Source organism: Propithecus coquereli, unplaced genomic scaffold (assembly GCF_000956105.1).
Source record: "Propithecus coquereli isolate 6110/MARCELLA unplaced genomic scaffold, Pcoq_1.0 Scaffold281, whole genome shotgun sequence".
NCBI classification, from domain to species: domain Eukaryota; kingdom Metazoa; phylum Chordata; class Mammalia; order Primates; family Indriidae; genus Propithecus; species Propithecus coquereli.
The window spans coordinates 400,279-417,756 of record NW_012148408.1 but is presented as its reverse complement, the minus strand read 5'-3'; the positions used below and the strand labels follow the sequence as shown (position 1 = coordinate 417,756).

General features: G+C 54.0%; 1 protein-coding gene across 3 annotated transcripts in view; it reads right to left on the bottom strand.

Annotated features, from left to right (window-relative positions):
- Positions 1-3,135: 3,135 nt before the first annotated feature.
- The window catches only part of SEZ6 (seizure related 6 homolog (mouse)), a 45,471-nt gene continuing 31,128 nt past the window's right edge, over positions 3,136-17,478 (bottom strand). For 2 of the 3 annotated variants that reach the window (XM_012648308.1, XM_012648305.1), the window contains exons 4-17: positions 15,429-15,624; positions 11,265-11,450; positions 8,643-8,811; positions 8,348-8,514; positions 7,555-7,749; positions 7,171-7,309; positions 6,889-7,085; positions 6,116-6,310; positions 5,519-5,710; positions 5,222-5,419; positions 4,896-4,934; positions 4,528-4,645; positions 4,342-4,444; positions 3,136-4,177 (exon numbers count right to left, since the gene is read on the bottom strand). In XM_012648308.1, the coding sequence (XP_012503762.1) occupies positions 4,145-4,177; positions 4,342-4,444; positions 4,528-4,645; positions 4,896-4,934; positions 5,222-5,419; positions 5,519-5,710; positions 6,116-6,310; positions 6,889-7,085; positions 7,171-7,309; positions 7,555-7,749; positions 8,348-8,514; positions 8,643-8,811; positions 11,265-11,450; positions 15,429-15,624 (2,127 nt within the window). In that variant the 3' untranslated portion in view covers positions 3,136-4,144. The remainder of the gene's footprint in view (positions 4,178-4,341; positions 4,445-4,527; positions 4,646-4,895; positions 4,935-5,221; positions 5,420-5,518; positions 5,711-6,115; positions 6,311-6,888; positions 7,086-7,170; positions 7,310-7,554; positions 7,750-8,347; positions 8,515-8,642; positions 8,812-11,264; positions 11,451-15,428; positions 15,625-17,478) is intronic. The other variant, XM_012648306.1, reaches the window with a different exon arrangement.

The window sequence follows — 17,478 nt, the reverse complement described above, 5'->3', positions numbered from 1 at the left end:
CGCAGGCGCCCCGGGATCGCCGCTCGCCGCGCGCAACCGCAGTGACAGCCGGCGGCCGGGCTCCCGCGCAGCCGCGGTGAGGGGGTACCCCCCATCGCGCAGCCGCGCTGGCATTCGTCTGGAGCGCCGAAGCCCCGCCTTTCTACCCTGCGCCAGCGTACTGAGGCAAAAGGGCGGGACCTGAGGCCTCGCGCAGGCGCTTGGGAAACCTCTTAGGGGTCATAGCGCAGCCGCAGGAACCTAGGGACTCTTCATCCATCAGTGTTGGTGTGCGGACCAAGAGGACTCTGTTCCCGCGCAGGCGTGTTGGGGGTGCTCCTCTCCCTCCCCGTTACATAGCCGCTTCCCGCGCAGGCGTAATGTTAGTTACAGGCCCTCACAAGAAAACTTCTCCTTTCGCCATTTTGGTAATGAGATATGGGCTATCGTGCCCTTGGAGTCGTCAGGCGTGAAGGAGCAAGATGTGGTGTTGGATGGAGCTAGTAGGCTGTCGGGGACAGCAGTATTCCTAGGAATGTTGTACTGGACTATTTGGTTCTAGAGTCAGGTGTGGCTTGACAGGGCCGCCATATTGGTAAAGAGAGAAAAGAAGCCATTGCGACAGAAAATGACAATTTTGGTGGCGGGTAGGCTGGCTGCGGTTCCCTTTTCCCTCCCGCTCCCGACAGTTAATTTTAGCCCGAGCATCCCTGCCTTGCGTGTTGATGGCACTATGGAGAGTTCCGTCTGCCCGTCACTACACTCTCTTCACCACCGTCCGTCCCTGAGAACTGCTCAAGAGGAAGCTCAAAGCGGAGAGTTTGTAATCCCGACAACGCCCAGCGACCTGCGTACAGCGGACTTCAACTCCCAGTTTGCAATGCACAAGGGGTCCAAAGGGCGAATGAGAGCGCATTGCATCCCGGGAGCAGGAATCGCGATGGGTCTGGTGGATTGTGGGAGCCGTAGTTCTGTGTGCGTGCGATGCACTCTAGGGTAGGATGGACTCAGGGAAGAGTGATTTGCCTGCCGGGAAAGGATACTTTGGAGAGCTGCACTGCTGCATGCTGGGATTTGTAGTCTGAAGGCCTCACCTCAAATTCTGGGCGGGGATTATGCTCCCTTTCAGGGCGCCCGCCCCTCCCCTTGGTATCGCCGTCAGAGAAGGCCGGTTATTGCTGCCAGCATCACTGTGGATAAAGTAGTAGAGAAGGGAACCGCATCGTTGTGCTTGACACTAGGCGTTAAATTGGCATTGTTGCCAGGTAGCTGTGCCCAGACCACTTTTAATGTCAAGACACATTTAGCATTTTCCAAGTCATCAAACTGGAAAGAGCTTAGAGACTATCTGATTTAAGCTCCTCATTTCCAGATGCATAGAGAGGAGCAGTAATTTGCCTAGATCGCATAGTGAATGTATGGCAGACATAGGAATAAAACAGATTTCTTGATTCCCAGGCCAGACACTGCTCATTACACCATGTTAACTGCCTCTGCAGAATTGTTGCTGCTCCCTCTTTGGGGACAGTAAGGAGGATGAGTTAGAGTTGGGATACTGGTATGTGGAGTCTTAGTTTCTTTTTTTCTGCCTTTTCACTTTTCTGATGACCCTTTAGGTGTCTGGAAAGAACTATAAAGTCATGGGTGCTGGGGGTGGGGAATGTCATGTAAATTGGCTGCTCTCTGCCTTCTTCGAGGCTCAGCCAACAATAGACGTTAGTGACTATGGACCAGAGATGTGGCACTCAGAGAGGGGAGGGCTGAGCTAGATTGCTTGTATGGAAGTGGCCAGATCTCTCTCTTAGGGCTGAACCTCATGCCACAGGCCCTCAGAGGTTAGAACCTCATGTGCCCTCTCTTATTGGCTTCCTTCCTACTGCTCAGGGCTGTGCTGCTCTGTCAGCCTGAAGGCATTATGGGGCAGATAAGTAAGCCACTGGCACTTGTCCAGTGAGGAAGGCTTTGCTCTGATCAACACCATCGGTTGCAGCTGAGAACAGGAACAGGCGGTGGGCTAATGAGCAAAATAAAACTTGGCTCTGTCGACAAGTGCCAGGGGAACTTCACACACTTTCCTCTTGGAACTTGGAGAATGAGGTCAGCCCAGTGGGGCCAGGAGTGGTGCCACCTTGGAGAGCTTCAACCCAGGAAGTTCAAGGGGGCTTAAGGAGAGAGAACAGGTAGGATATAGTTGCCTTTGGAATTGACCTCTTGTGGCTAATCTAGGCACTGCACTCTGCGTGGATTGGAGCTTCTGCATTTCTCAAGGTGGCCTGTGTTAGAGCCAGGGGTGGGCAGCATGAGTGATCAAGACCTCCCTGTTGGAAGGCTGTAGAAGTGGAAGGTGCTAGTTGCTATTATTTCTTTGAGGGATTTTTGTCTTCTGGTTTCTTAGTTCCCATAAGTCCCTGTTGCCTGCCTCTTGCTCCTACTCTGGAGAGGAGCCACGCAGGGCACACCTCTGAGCATGGAATGTGCATGCTGGGGGCCAATTCTAGGCAAACACTGTCATCTCAGGAGGTGTTGGGGGCCATAGGGAAGGGGAAAACTTAAGCAGATCCTGCCCAGTCACCTTTTCCCAGAGCCCATGGATAGGGCCTTAGCCTAACTTAGGAGTGAAGTGCCTAAGCTGCATTACCTGTGCTCCTGACATCTGGCTATTATCTGAGGCCACGCCAGACTAAGGCCTCATATTCAGGGGTTCAGTCTCTGTTTCCTATTCTAATTTCCCAAGCCTTGCTTGCTCGGAAGTAAGGGGAAGGAGAGATGTGTCAGGCTTCCTGGGCCTTGTCAGCAATCTGGTGGCACTGAGGAGGGTTTGGGAGAGTGCCAGCCTGTGGTTCTGGATTCGGCAAAGAACAGGAAATGAGGCATTGGGGTGGGTGTGCAATGTGGTTCCCAGGTTCCCACATCCCTGAGCACCAGCCACTGGGCCCTGTCATTTCACCTGCCATCTGTTGCACTGACCTTTTTGGGACAGTGGACCCTGCTCAACTGCATGTATTAATAACTTTTTTTTTCTTTTTAAATTAAATCTGGGGATGATCGTTTGGTGGGTCCAGCATGCCTTTGGGTCCTGAAGTCCATATCCCATTTATTTCCCACCTCCCTTTCCTCCAGGAAAACACCATCCACCTGGCCATTGCTTGGTTTTTTCAAAAACACCATTTTAATAAGGAAACAACAGAAATAAAAGATTGTTCTCTGGCTGGAGCCCCGACCCCATATAATACATTACATGTATAAAGTGGCCTTCAGCCAGCGCCTGGGCCTCTGTCTGGGGCTCTCTGACCATCTGTTCCATGCCAAATTCCTGGGTCCTTGGACCTCTGTTCCTCTCCAGAATGTGCCTGTCCATTCCCCAGGAGAGGAGGAGCCTGGCAAATGGCTGAGATTAGAGGAGGGACTGGTGGGAAAGGGGATGTTTGTTATAGCCAGATAAACATCAGAGGAAGGTCTCCCTTTCCTCAGGGTATAGGGCTGCTGGGGGTGTCCTGCTTTGGTGTGGAGCATGAGTGCCCAGGGAAGCCCCACCTGAGCTTGGAGTAGGGTCCCCGAACCCTTTAGGATCCCTTAGAATTATTGCCTCCGCTGCAACAGGGCAGGAAGCAGAACTGTCCATTCCGGGGGCTTTAGAGGACTAGAGACCTCCCCGAGGGGCTGATGTTGGCATGCCAGAACTACCCAGAGGTCACCATCTAGAGCAGTTTTGGCCACTAGTGATGGCCTTTGTGAGGAGCACCCTGGTGCAGTTTCCACCAAGTTAACCTTGCTGCGGGGTCCTACGTGCCAGGTCTGGATGGTGGTCTTGTGGAGAAAGGTGCTTCTGCTCTGCCTGTGAATTCCAGGCTGGAAGTCCAGGGCATGGGGGAGGGTCAGGAGAATGCTGGCTGTTGATGTATGTGCTCCAGCTGTGTTCTGCCCATAGGCAGATGCCCGCTGACTTGGGCCCAAGGGCCCTTAGTGGGCAGTGGTACCAAGAAAATAGGCCGTGGTGGGCATTGCAGGCGGGGAAGGGCACAACTTCTTGAGGGATTGGTGGTGTCTCCTCCCAGGTGGTATGTACAGGAGGTGGAGGGACAGCAGGAAGCCGGGAGCCCTGCTGCTGGACTGTGACGCAAGGCTAAGTTGGCTTCCCTAGGCTGCCCCCACCTAGATGGAGACTTCATATTCTCTCATCTCCTGCGAAGGAAAGAGACTGCTGGGAGTTGGAAACTTGCATAAGGTTTGCCAGGCCATAATTCACCTTCCCAAGGAAAAGGGAAAAATTGAGAGGGCTTGGTAGGACCCTCAGGGGTACTTTCCCAAGGGAGCAAAGAATTGGGTCCTGGCTGGGGTGTCAAGGTTGGCATGGTTACTTACTCCAGTCTCGTAAGTTGGATTATCAAACGCTGATTCTACGGTAATGCGGCTATAGGGGCGGGGTCGTGTTCGGGGCAGCTGCAGGGAGCTTTTCCCCTGGAACCTGTCGGCAGAAACGCCTGCCAGTCAGGAGTACTGGGCAGGAGGGAGGCAAGTATGCAGAGCAGGAAGAGAAGCCAGACCCACCTGGAGAAGTAAAGGTACACACCTCCCGCCAACAGCACCATTGCCACCAGCGGCAAGAAGATGGCAGCTGCAATGTGGGCAGCATCCAGGGTGCTGGAAGCTGCAGGTGCCTTGGCAACTGAAAACACAGAGGGTGGTATTAGAGCAGAGGTCCCTGTCACCTGGAACCCACATCCCCTCCCCTTTGCCCAAAGGCGTCCAGCTATCAGCTCCCTCTAGCTGGCTGCAGGCAGGGAAGGAGCTTTTTGCCCTCCAAGGTCCAAACCTCTTTTTCTTTGCCCTCCCTCCTTGACAAGCCCAGTGCCTGGGAGCTGTGAGAACCAGGGGCAAGGAGACCACTTCCCTGGCCCTCAAGGGTGGAGACTCACCATCCAGGCTGCGGCTGCTGTAGAACCCATCCAGAGAGGCTGGAACAAGAAGGGAGGGCCAAGGGCAGTGGGTGAGCCCAGTGGGCCAAACCACTGGGACAGGGAGCAGAGGTAGTGGGCTGGTCTTGGGAAAGATTTGTCCAAGGAGAGCCTACTCTGGGATTTGTCTTGGTGATGCCAGGTCAGAAGGATCTGGCAGAGACTGCGGAGACCAGGGGTAACAGGAAGGTGGCATGGGCAGGGGGTTCTGGTTCTCAACATTGGACATCTTTGCCAGAGCAGCCCTGTGGGGCAGGAGGGGCTCTTGGGGCTGATGGGGCACTCACCAGCTCTGCAGATGGGTGGGGGGTCGCTCCAATGTGAGGGGTGTCCAGGCACACACTTGATGCTGGCCTGGCCCTTCAACACATAACCAGGGGCACAGGAGAAGTGGACAGTGGCCCCTGCTGGGTGTAGCTGCTTCTCAGGACTGCGGGCACCATTCTCAGGGGCACTAAGGCCATGGCATGGCTTGAGCTGTTCCACTGCAAAGCAGGCAGAGCCCAGTGAGGGTGCCAGGCCCCTGGCCTCCAGAGGCAGCATCTTTTATCACCTACCAGGGGCTTCCTGTCCTATCCACTTACGGAGACATTTGGGGGCCCGGTCACTCCACTTGGGGCTGCCGGCCTGGCGGTCATGGCAGGTGAGGATGGCGCTACCCGTCAGCACAAAACCCTGGTCACAGATATACTGCACGGTGGCCCCCACGGGAAACTTGGGACTGGATACGAGGCGTCGGCTGTGCTCCACGTCTCCGGGGTCATGACAGGAAGTCACTACGGGTGGAGGGTAATGAGGAAAGTGGCCCAAGAAGAACTCAGCAAGAGCCAATCCACCCTGGCTTCATTCCAGGCCAGCTAACATCTTCATGTCATATGGTTCTACCTCCTATTTATCTGTCCCTACTATTTTGCTGCTGTGTCCCCTCATTTGTCCCCTTCACATCCATTAGGGTCAACAAATACTAATTAGCCATCTACCAGAAATGAAATACTTGGAGTACTTGGTTGATAACCCTATGGAAAGATATTATTCCCATTTCATAGATGAAGAAACTGAGGCTATGAGGTGAAGGAACTTCAAGGATACCAGCCAAGAACAGCTGGGGGCTGGTTCAGAATCCAGGAGAGAGGCTTTGAGGTTGTGCTGGGAAGGGGAGCATGGGGGAGAGGTACACTTACCCCTCTGGCATGAGGGCAGGTCCTCACTCCAAGTTAGGTCCCACTGGCACATGAGGACACTGGATCCCACCACCTGGTAGCCAGGGTAGCACTGGTAAGTGACCACAGTGCCATGCACCAGCTCAGGCTGCGACGGGCTCTTCCAGCCATTGGGGATCTCAGGTAGCTCCGGACATGTGTCATTGCGGGGTACCTCTGCGGGCACAGGGGCAGCAAGATGCAGGCCCTCAGCCAGCACCAGAGCAACCATGCCAGCTAGCGCCCTTGAGGACACTCTGGCTCCTGCCAGTTTGTCCTGGGCCTGGACTGTCCTGGGTAGTCTCAGTGATTCATTCCCCCTGTTCAAGGGCCCCTCCTGGTCTGTCCCCGACATCGCTCTGTCTCTTAGATTCCAGGGTTATCACCTAGGCTTTGGCCTTACTTCCAAAAGCACCGTGACCAGTTCTTCAGGCCTGAGAGATGAGGCCCGGTAGGGTGGGGGAAATCGTCACTTCCATTGAGATTGTCAGAAAGGTAAAAACCAACACTTTTCCTCAGTTTCCTATTTTTGTTAGAAAGTTCTTCCTGCTGCCTACCCAAACCCCTCTTGCTGCAACAGAAGGCTCCCTTTCTCTTAGCGGGCCCTCAGGGAAGATGGAGAACAAGACTAGCTTCCTTCAGGTGATACCGGCTTTCCTTTGTCCAAAAGAGCACCCAAGCTCCTAGTTGCCCTGGCCTCTATGACTTGCCGTGGTTCGAGGTCTGCACTCTGAGGGAGGTAGGGACTAGCTCACCAAAGAAGTGGATGACGAAGCCCTGCTGGTAGCCCAGCACTGAGGTCCCAGGGTCCGACTGGAACTGGATGGTAACATCAGCCATGGAGGTAAAGAGCTTGAAGTGGCCACGGGGCCCTGAGTACTGGCCCAGGACCCGGGCTGTCAGGTCATCCCCATCATAGAAGGTAAGTACGTCACCAGGGCCTATGCGCAGCCTGTGGAGGAGGACCGTCAGGGCAGGGCAGGCCTGGGGGCCCCAGACCTCAGGAGTTGGCTTGGCCTGACCCAGTAGGCACTCACACTCGGACATCCAGCATGATGCGTTTGTCCTCTTCCACATGCACACCCCAAATGCAGTCCTGTCCTCGGCCGTAGGGCTCGGGCCAGTTGGGGGAGAGCACCACGCCGGCGGAGTCTGTGATCTCCCCACTGCATACGGCTAGAAGGCAGGGGAGGCCCAAGAGGTATGTTGCCGCCATGTTCTCCCCAGTGCCATTGTGTCCTGGAGCTATCACATGCCCACCAGAGTGCCCACCCATTGCTGGAAGCCCCCACCTCCTCTTCAGGGGGAAGCCTGAATCATACACATCACAGGGCCCCTGTGGCCCGAGGCTCTGAGGCTGGCTCTCTGGTACCCACCCAGCCCTCTGCCCCTGGCAGGCCCATCCGCTGGTGCCTACTGACCTCGGCAGGCTGGCTCTGTCTCATTCCACTGGGGATCATGGGGGTCGACACATTCGATGATGATGGAACCCTGCTCCAAGGTGTAGCCAGGGTCGCAGCTGAACTCCACAGTGGTACCCACAGGGTAGGAGGGTGCGCTACTGCTGAAGTTGCCGTATTTGACAAAAGGCTCATAGCAATGGCCCTGCTGGAAGGCTGTAAACCACAGGGCCCTGCCTAACTCAGCCTCAACTGGCGTAAACATGGGGCAAGCATCCTCTTGCTTCCCTCCCCAGGGACTTTCTCTTCCTCAGTACAGATGACAAATGTATGTCCTGGGCTTGGAGTAGAGAGGCGGTGCAGGAGGGACAGCCTGGAACACTCATCCTTATTGTGCTCAGGGGGCCGTCTTGACCCCTGGGATTGCATTCCCAGTGCCTAGTTTTGTGCTTAGTACACAGAAGATACTCAATAAACATTTTTTCAATGAATTAATGTTTGTATGTATGCAGGAATGGTTCTAGAATGTTTCTTACAGCAATTCTCCTTCCCTAAGGGTTGGGGCCTTTTATGCTTTTCAAAATCTGAAGAATTTATTGTCTTGGACCAGGCAAGGGTCTCCAGCAAAGATGGGGCAGGAATCGTGGACCCGAGGAGAGGGACAGGGAAAGGGGACCTGAGTGCCAGGTGAGCAGGGGCAGACTTGGAAGGAGTGATGGGATGTAGGCGGAGAGGGGGAGGGTGTGTGAGACAGATCCCAGGCCCAAGCCCACCACCCAGCCCCCCAGCCCCAGTTAGGCCCCAGCAGGCTCACCCTCATAGCGCAGGGCCATGCCTGCCGCCGCCCCACTGCTGTCAGTACTGAGCTCCACAAAGAAGTGTCTGCCAGAGCTGAGCAGGCCCTCAATGGGCAGGTATTCCACCTCATAGGAATCGTACACTGGCGGGGCCTCCACGTTGTCCCCATTGCGAATGATGAGCCTGGGCCAGGAGAGTGGCAGCTACATGGCTGGTCACCCAGATGGGCCATGGCCCCAGGCTTGGGTAGCATTCCTCCAGCAGGGTATTACCAGGCCAGGCACGCCCATCCCACTAGAACAGCCCCTCACCTGTCATCATCCTCTGCCAGGGAAACCTTCTCAAAGTGCAGGTGTAGCCGCTGGCCCTCAGGAGCCTCAAGCAGCCAGTGGCAGGTGAGGTTGTTGCTGTAGTTGCCCGGGAAGCCGGGAGAGACGATGCGGCCAGTGGTAGCATTGCGGATCACTCCACCACAGGCAGCTGGGAGACAGGGACAGGATGCAGGCTGGGTCCCCTGACTGGAACCTGGGCAGCCTAACAAGCATTCCTCCCTATCCCAGGTTTGTACCATCTGCATGGGGCAGCAGGGACCTGTGCCTCCCTGCCATCTTTGCTATCATGGTCCTAAAGGTCAATCTTTTAGCTCTGTGACCCTGCAGCTCCAGGTGGTCTGAACTGCAGAATCTGACCTCCTAACCTCTCACACCTGTGGGACTATTTGCATGCAACTCTCTGACTGTAGGTAGATCTGTCACTGCCTGGCTGTGTGGCCCCAGTAAGTCACTTTCCCTCTCTGCTGACTCCTTTAGGAGGCTGTCCCTGACACCCCCCGGGTGGACTTTAATAAAGCCCTTACTCTGGGCTCCAACCTTCTTGGATACATCTGCTATCTCTACCTCATGCTACTTTCCCAAAAATAGTTATTTATTTGGATATGTCCCTTAACTAGGGCCCCCTAGGGCAGGGGCCTGGTCTCTTCAGGCCAGGCATGGGGTTGGTGTTCAGTGTTGGTGGAATAAAATGAGAGGTTATTCATAAAAGTAAAAAGACTGGTAGGATTAGATCTGGGATGACAAACACCTGATGTGCATGCCCCAAATTTTGTGCCCTTAGCAGGCATTGCTAGCCATCGATGGCCTTGAACACTTTCTGAAATAGCTTTCCACTGCCATTCCTCAGCTGACCCCTTAGGGCCTTTCCAGCACTGACCCCTCTGGCCTGGGAGCTGTCCTCCCTTTCTAAGGAGAGGCCAGGCAGCTCGCCTGTGCCCATCAGTGAGGACTCCTGGGTTACTTGGCTACAAGTTCCTGGCAGTTAACTGGGGCCACAGAAGGGAGCTCAGGCGAGAAGAATGTGGCTGGTTCCAGGAGCACTTTCCTCTCCTGGACACACAGCTCTAACCCTCCTGGCTCTCAGAGACCAGGCTACCATGACCAATACACAGTACCTTTGTCTCCAAATGCTCAATATAGCAGAGTATTTTAATAAAGCTCCCGGAGGGCTGGGGTGAGTTTCTTCTCTGCAGAGAGGTCAGACCTACCTTTCTGCTTGGTCTCAGGATGGAACTGCTCTTTCACATCTGATCATGCGCCATCCTTTGCTTAAAATTGCCCAGTGGCTCCCTGTTACCCTCCCGAGAGAGTTCAAGCTCAAAATGGCATTCAAGTCCTTCCTGAATTGGACTGTCTAGACTCAGCGTCAGTCCCCTCTGCCCAGTTCTCCTTCAGGCACACTTCCCTGTGTCCTCACTGTGGAGCTGCTGTTTCCACACCTTTGCATATGCTGTTCCAGGAACCCACCCCACTTCCCCAAAGTAACATTTCTATAATCGTTCCCTGTTATCTCCCGAGGAAGCCTCATCTGCCTCCTCCCTCGTTTTGGAGCAGCTCTCCCTCCAGTTCCCACAGCACCCTGAGTTTACCCCTGGTACGGCATTCTCTGCACTGAGCTGCCCCTCTGTCTTCCCTGGAGGCAGAGCTCCTGCAGGGCAGAGGACATGTGTGTGTTATCCGTCTCTGGTTGTGCCTGGCACCCGGGAAGGGTTTATAGAATGAAATAAGGTTCAAAAGCTCAAGCTTCCCCACCAAAGAAAAGAAGAAAGCCTAAATTGCCTTTCATACTGCAAAGCAAACACTCCATCTTCATTCCTCCAACAAGCCCCCTTCCATTGGCAGCTATCCCAGACCTCCTGTTCACCCAGAACCTGAACCTGGGAGCCGTCTTTCTCTTGCCCCCTTCCCCTCATCAATGTCTCTGGAACATCTTCCCTCCTCTCCATTCCCAAAGTCACTGTCTAAGTTCAAACCCTCTTGCCTTGCTGGCTTCCCAGCTTCAGACAGCGACCTGGCTGGCTCTCCCGAGAAATAGTTCTGAGCTTCTCCCTTCTACTCTCAAAAAACTTCGACACCCAGTGTCCTGCCTTGACATTCGAGGCCCTCCCACTGTCCTCTCAATATGTTTCAGGCTTCAGCCAAACCTGGCTGTCTTCTGTGTCCCTAAACACCCTCACCTTCCTGCCTGTGTCACTGCCCACATTCTCCTCCATTGAAATGTCAAACATTCAGTGCCACCTCCTCTAGGAAGCCTCCTAAATACCCAGCTAAGAATGATTGCTTTCTCCTAGGTCACTGTGTCTCTTCATTTGTTTTTTAATTCCTGTTCTTGAAATGTGTGCTATCTTTTTCCCCTCTTTCCTGGAAGTGTGGGCTCTTTGAGGGTACAGTTCCTGTTCAATTCAGCTCTATATACCTGTTGTGCCTCCATCTAGTAGATGCTCAATAAATGCAGGTTGGATGAATGCCACTGAGGTGTGTCACCATTTTCTGGCATCCTTATGGAAAGCAAATAAATGTGCCAGACAACAATAGAGAGTGGAGATGAGCCCCCCACCTGACTCTGCTCAGCACCGACCCCTTTTCTCCGGGGCCACTCACCGATGCAGACAGGCTCCTGAGAATCCCAGAAGGGCTGAGTGGCATTGAGACAGGTAAGGAGCCTGGCACCCTTCAGCTGGTAGCCAGTGGCACAGTGGAAGCGGGCGCTGCCTCCTGGGTGGAGGCTGGTGACAGTCACGTCTCCATAAGCTGGACGTCGGGGAAAGTGACAGCTCAGGAGATAGGCTGCAAAAAGAGAATGGGTGATATTGTGTGTGTGTGTGTGTGTGGTGGCGGGAAGCTGAGCCACTGGAGTTGGGGGACATCTGCCCCAGCCTGCCTGGAGGTGTCATTTGAGGCCAGAGAAGGCATTACAAGTTCCAAAAAAGACTCTAATTTCTCCCCAGAAGGTGCCAATAACATTTCCAGCAGCCTGGGCTGGTTCTTGGGTTCTGGTCCAAGCGTTGTGACACTTTAGGCAGGTTGCTTAATCTTTTTGTGTCTATTTCTTCACTTGTTAAATGAGATTCAAAATGCCAGCCCACCTGCAGGGTTATTGGGAAAATAAATGGGATAGTATGTTATCCAGTTTGGTATCTCTGGTACCCAGCAGATAATATATCGTCAAGTAATGTTTATTGAATGACTTGTAGATGTGAAAACATTTGAGATAGTGAAAAACCTGTACTGATGTAAAGTGTTGATATTATTTTTCCTATGGGGACAAATGTGAATTGCAGCAGGAAAGACTGAAGTCAGACAGTAAAAGCTTTTCCAGTATTCATTGAAATATGCTAAAAAAAACTTGATGGCAATAGCTGTGGATTTCTTTGAAAACAGGATGGGGGTGAGGGTGGGGAGGCATGCATGCCTTTGCGGAAGCTGGGAGAGGGACAAGTTGCTCTAGGAAACCTGGTAGCTTTAGGAATTGTCATACCATGTATAACCAAATGGTGGCAGCAAATCCTATAAAACAATCTGGCAAATCCCAACCCAGGGCCAAGCTGCGTGGAGCTGAAAATGGGGATCCGGGCTTGGGTCTAAGAGGTCGGGGGAAGGCCTGGAGGGGTCGAGGAGAGAGGCTGAGAGGAGGCTTGGGCTACAGTGCCTGACAATCTCTGGGGTGGTAGGAGGGATGGGGACCGTCTAGACTGAAGAACTTAAGTCTTGGGGTGGGGAGGCCACCCGCACTGATGGTGCCAGGTAGATGGGAAGAGAGGTCCCGGCAGCAGCTCTGCTGGCCTCTGTGCGCCTTTGTGTGAATAGAAAAAGCAGCTGCCTTTGGGCAGACCAGGGTCCAGAAACAAGTTTTGTGACTTTCACCTGTCCCAGTCTTGGGTACTATGTCTGTGAAAGTGGGAGGAAGATTCCTACTCTTCTGTCTTTCACAGGGCTCTTGAGAGAACATGCCGTGAGTGGCCGATTGTGACTGGCAGGCAGTACAGAGCAGTGCTTAGGAGGCAGGCTCCGGGGGCACACTGCCCGGATTTGAGGACAGGCTCCCCCACCTTGGGCAAGTTACTAAAATTCTCTGGGCTGTTTCCTTGTTTACCACCCATTTCGAGTATTGCATCCAATGTTGTAGAGGTTAAGTGAGAGGACATACGTAGAGCGCCTGGCACGGAACGCATACCTAATACCCCAGCCTGTGGTTACTGTTTGTAACCTCTTTGAATAATGGCACCTCGCCAGCTTCTAAAATGCCTTCACACTCTTCTTACTTGATGCCTATAGTATGCTTGGGAGGAAGGAAGGCAAGGGAGGGGTTATTAACCCATTTTCAGATGAGGAAAACTGAGGTTCAAAGAGCCTGTGTACCCTCATCATACAGCAAGTAAGCAGTGAGCAGGGACTTGCCACTCCTGGCTCTAGAGCCCACTTGTTTTGCTTTCCATCCCCCCTCCTCTACCTGCTTGCCAGCTGAAGTAGAAACCTGGGTTCAGGGGTCAGAGAAACCTGACAGTAAGAGACAAGGCTGCCCTGGGTGGTGGTTCATGGTGGCCACTCACCATGACTTGGGGAGAGATCCCAGGCCAGGATGGGATGGGGAGAAGGGTGTGGGGCACTGTACCCAGTGTGGAGGGGGTTGAGGGGCTGACACCCAGGGAGGTCTAGACCATGAGCTAAAAATGAGGCTCGGTGCTTGTCCCTACATCTTCCCCTTGAGTTCTTAGCATGACTCTGGTGGGGGAGGGCCCTCATTTCACAGATGAGGAAACTGGGCCGGGATGAGGTGAAGGCAGGAGGCCGGGGGTAGACAATGAAGCCCCCAGACTCCATAGTAGGTAAAGTGCCGCTTCCCAGGATGAGCTTCCTCCTGTTGCCATGACAACCATTCCCAGGGAGCCTGCGCCACTGCAATCTGTCGAGTTATTTTCTCACTGGAGTCTGTTTTTGGGGCCAAGACCAGTGCCAGGAATGCTCAGGAAGGAGGAGGGGGATGGCTGTCAGGGCCCTCTGCCTCCCCACGCTGCCTGAGCCTGTGGGAGGGGGGTTGGAACTTGGTCCTGCAATGAGGCACTTGTGAGGGCCCATTCCTGTGACCTCCAACATCAGCTTGGACAGCTCCAGCACAGGTATGGGCATCAGGTCCCTCACCCCCTCTCCTGGCACCCTCTTTCTCTAGCCCACGGAAACGCGTGTGTGAGCACACGCTCCTCCTGTTCCCATCTCTGGGATCAGGGCTAATTACAGACTATAATTAGGGGAATTACACTCATTAAGGAAAGAGCTGATCATTGACAAAAACTGGGCTGAAGAGGGAAGGCTTCTGGGAGCCAAGAAGGAGGCAGGATGGGGCCAGTTCTCCCAGCCATTCCTTGGGGTCTGCTTCCCCTTGTGGGGCCTCCAAGTCACTGCCATTCAGCCACCTTTGTCTGGCTTGACAGAGAAGAGGTCCGGAGTTTTGTGCAAAGGAATTTGCAGCAAGAGAGAAGGTTACCGTGGCGTGAAATTATGCCCACTTCCAGGGAGGATTGATGAGCCATTAGGGAGGCTAGCTGGGCTGTTCACCCTTGCCTCACCTGGCCCCTTGCCTCTGCCAAGCCCCTGTACAGCCCCTGCCCACTGCCAGGCTCCCTGCTGCCTTGCCAAACTGTTCCCCCAGTTTGGGTGGGGAGGCCAGGATAGAGTGAATGCTCTGTAGGTGGGGTTCCAAGCATCCCCATCTCCGGAATGCCTGCCCTGCAGGCAGGCGTGGTCCCCTGCAGGGCTGCAGAAGTGGTCCATGACAATGCAAGACAATCCTGTGATTGTCACACCAATTATTTCCCTATTAGCTCTCCCCGGTCTGAACTGGTTAACCTGCTGCAAAGGATCAAGCTGACTTTGTGCCCGGGGTGGGGGATGGGCAGGAGGGATGTGGATGGGAGAGCAGCAGAGTCCCAAGCCCCTCCTCCTCCTCCTGCTATCCTGCCAGCCCTTTAATACTAGTTTCCTTAATGGAACATGTGCTAAGCACTTGACATGCACCATTTTGTTTAATCCTAACCTTGACTTTGTGGGGTAGGTGTTTTGGTCTCAAATTACAGGAGAGGAAATGGAGGGTTAGAGAGGTCAAATGACCCGTCCAAGGTCAACAGCCAGTGAGGAGATTCAAACACAGATCTTCCAGTCTCCCGAGTCTGTGATTTTCCCATTACATCATGCCACTCCCCTATTTCCATAGGTGTTCTGAGCTGATTGGGGCATGCACTAGGTCTAGGGTGGGTGAGGCAGTTCAGGAAGTCCAAGCTGGCAGCTAAAGACCTCCAGATGGTTATTGTCAAGCCCCTTTGACTTTGACCTTCTTGCATTTGGGGAGGGCTTCTACTGTTATTGGCAGTTTAAGTGTCTGCCACCTCCTGCGATTCTGAACTCCCTCCCTGCGGGCAAGGGCCTTGTCTGGTTCAAGTTGAGATTACCAGTGTCTAACACCAGCCTGGTAAAGAGCAGGTGCCTTGGGAGAGTTTACTGAATGAATGAATGAATGAGTGAGTGACAGTGGGCACACGTGGAAGCTGCCTGATCCTGAGGCAAGACCAGCTCTTTGCAGGGTGGTGGGTTGAGGAGGGAAGGCCCTGGAGGTTTCAGATGATACTTACCTCCAATTGTTCAGAGCTTCACTGGGCACCTGTGCTCTATGTGACTAGCCCCTCCCTGTTCCCCCAGGCTGTAATTGCACCAGAGACCCCCAGGAGGGCAGCCAGTCTGGGCTGGCTCCTCCCTCAGCTGCCTGGGCCTTACCTTGGTAGTGGAAATGGAAGGTGCCTGGCCCAGCAGGTGGTGGGAGACTCTGGAACCTCAGGGCCGCTTGGTGGGTGGGGCTGCGGATGACTTGGCCCCGAAGCAGGAAAGACTGGTTGGCCAGGGGCAGTGGGTCAGGCACCCCCAGACCCTCCACGGTCACCGTCTCCCCCTCCCTGAGGCTGATGTTCTGGACCTGCCCATGTGGAGAGAGCAAAGCAGAGCAGTCAGACTTCTTCCTTCTGCCTGAGCCCTGCTGTCCTCAGGCTTCTGCAGACCCCAGCCGGGCCAATCCTCAATGCCCCTTGGGCGTCAAAGCCCCCAGGCCCTGAGCTAGGCACTCCAGTGCAGAAGGAGCTCATCTCACCTTCTCAGTAACTCTGTGAGATGGGACCTGAAGTTCAGAGATAGTAAGTAGATTATCCAAGGTCACACGGAGATTATTAGCAGGGCTGGGATTTGTAAGTACGTCTTTCTGTCTCCATAGCTTTTCAAGTACACCAGCTGCTTCACGTCCCTTTCCCTCCCTGGGCTCAGTTTTCTCATCTGCAAAGTAGGGGTGGGGTAGTGTGTTCAACTAGATGGCGTCTGGGGGCCTGGCCAGCCATGTGTGGTCTTGAGCATCAGACCCTTGTGCCCAGCTTCCCCTGACGTCCTCACTCCTAGCCTGACTCATACTGAGCTACCCTCTTCCCTTACCCAGCGGCACCCCTGGAAATGATCTCGCTGTCTACCTGGATGCCCAAGTCAGAAACTGGCGTCTTGCCTGCCCCCCTCATTCTCCACATCCAGTCAGTCATTCAGTCCTGTCAATTGGACCTCGAATCTGTTCACTGTTCTGTATCCCGACTGCCACCTCACCGGCTTGTCACTGTTATTGCTCACCTAGATCACCACAGCAGCCTCCTGGCCGGCCTCCCTGCCTGTAGGGCTTAACCCATCAATATTTTCTGAGCTGCAGCTGGTTAATAGTCCCAGACCTGTTGCTGATCGCGGTGCTTCCTTGTTTAAGTCCTCCAATGGCTTCCCACTGAGCCCACGGAGCCCACAGCATCTAGTCCAGACTCCTTGCTCAGCCCTCAAGACCCTGCCCAACTTGGCCCCTGCTGACTGTCAGCTCAGCCTTACGCCGCGCCCCTCCACGTGTTAGCCATGGTTCTCTCCTCTCTCTCTTCTCTGATCCTTTCCTCTGGCTGTCACAGGCCCCTCTGCCACCACCTTGATCTTCAGGCCCTCAATCCCTGGAGCATCCTTCTGGGCTCCCTGCCTCCATTCAGTCAAACAAAGATTGGACAAAGACAGACTCTGCCCAGGGGGGAAGTGGCGGTGTGGCTTGGTAGAAGGAGCACTGGATGGGGGGCCCAGAGATCTGGGACCTCATCCTAACCATGTGATCTTGGACAAATATACTATTTGAGCTTCAGTTTCCTCGTTTTATAAAATGGCCTCGTGTAGATCGTTGCTACTCAAAATGTGGTCCCCAGACCAGCAGCTTCGGCATCACCTGGGAACTTGTAAGAAATGCAGAATCTTCAGACCCCACATCAGATCTACGAAATTATACTCTGCATTTTAACAAGATCCCTGGGCAATGCAAAAGCACGGATCTACATGGCCTCCAAGGCCCCTACTGTGTTGCTCTGAGGCAGGGCCTTCAAGGGCTAACTGCCTGGCTGGTTAAATGGCATCCAGTGAGTCACCAAATTCTTCTCAATCTTATTTCCCAAATATTCCAATTGGTTCCTCCTCTCTATCCTTTTGTCGCTGTCCTGGCTCTGATTACCTCCTGCCCATCGTTTCTCACCTGAGAATGGACTTCTAACCACCTGTCTTACCCCTTCCATCCCCAACTCATCTCCTGGGCCCTGGCTGCCTCGGACCACACCATGTCTCTCTCCTCCCCAAATGCTGCTGGGGACCTCAGCTTGCCCAGAGGACAAGGTTCAAACTTCCCAGCTCACGGCTGGCTCCAGTGGCTTTGTCAGCCTCATTTTACCTGCACCGCAGCCACAGGCCACCCCTCACTTCTGCCCTTCTGGGCATTTGCATA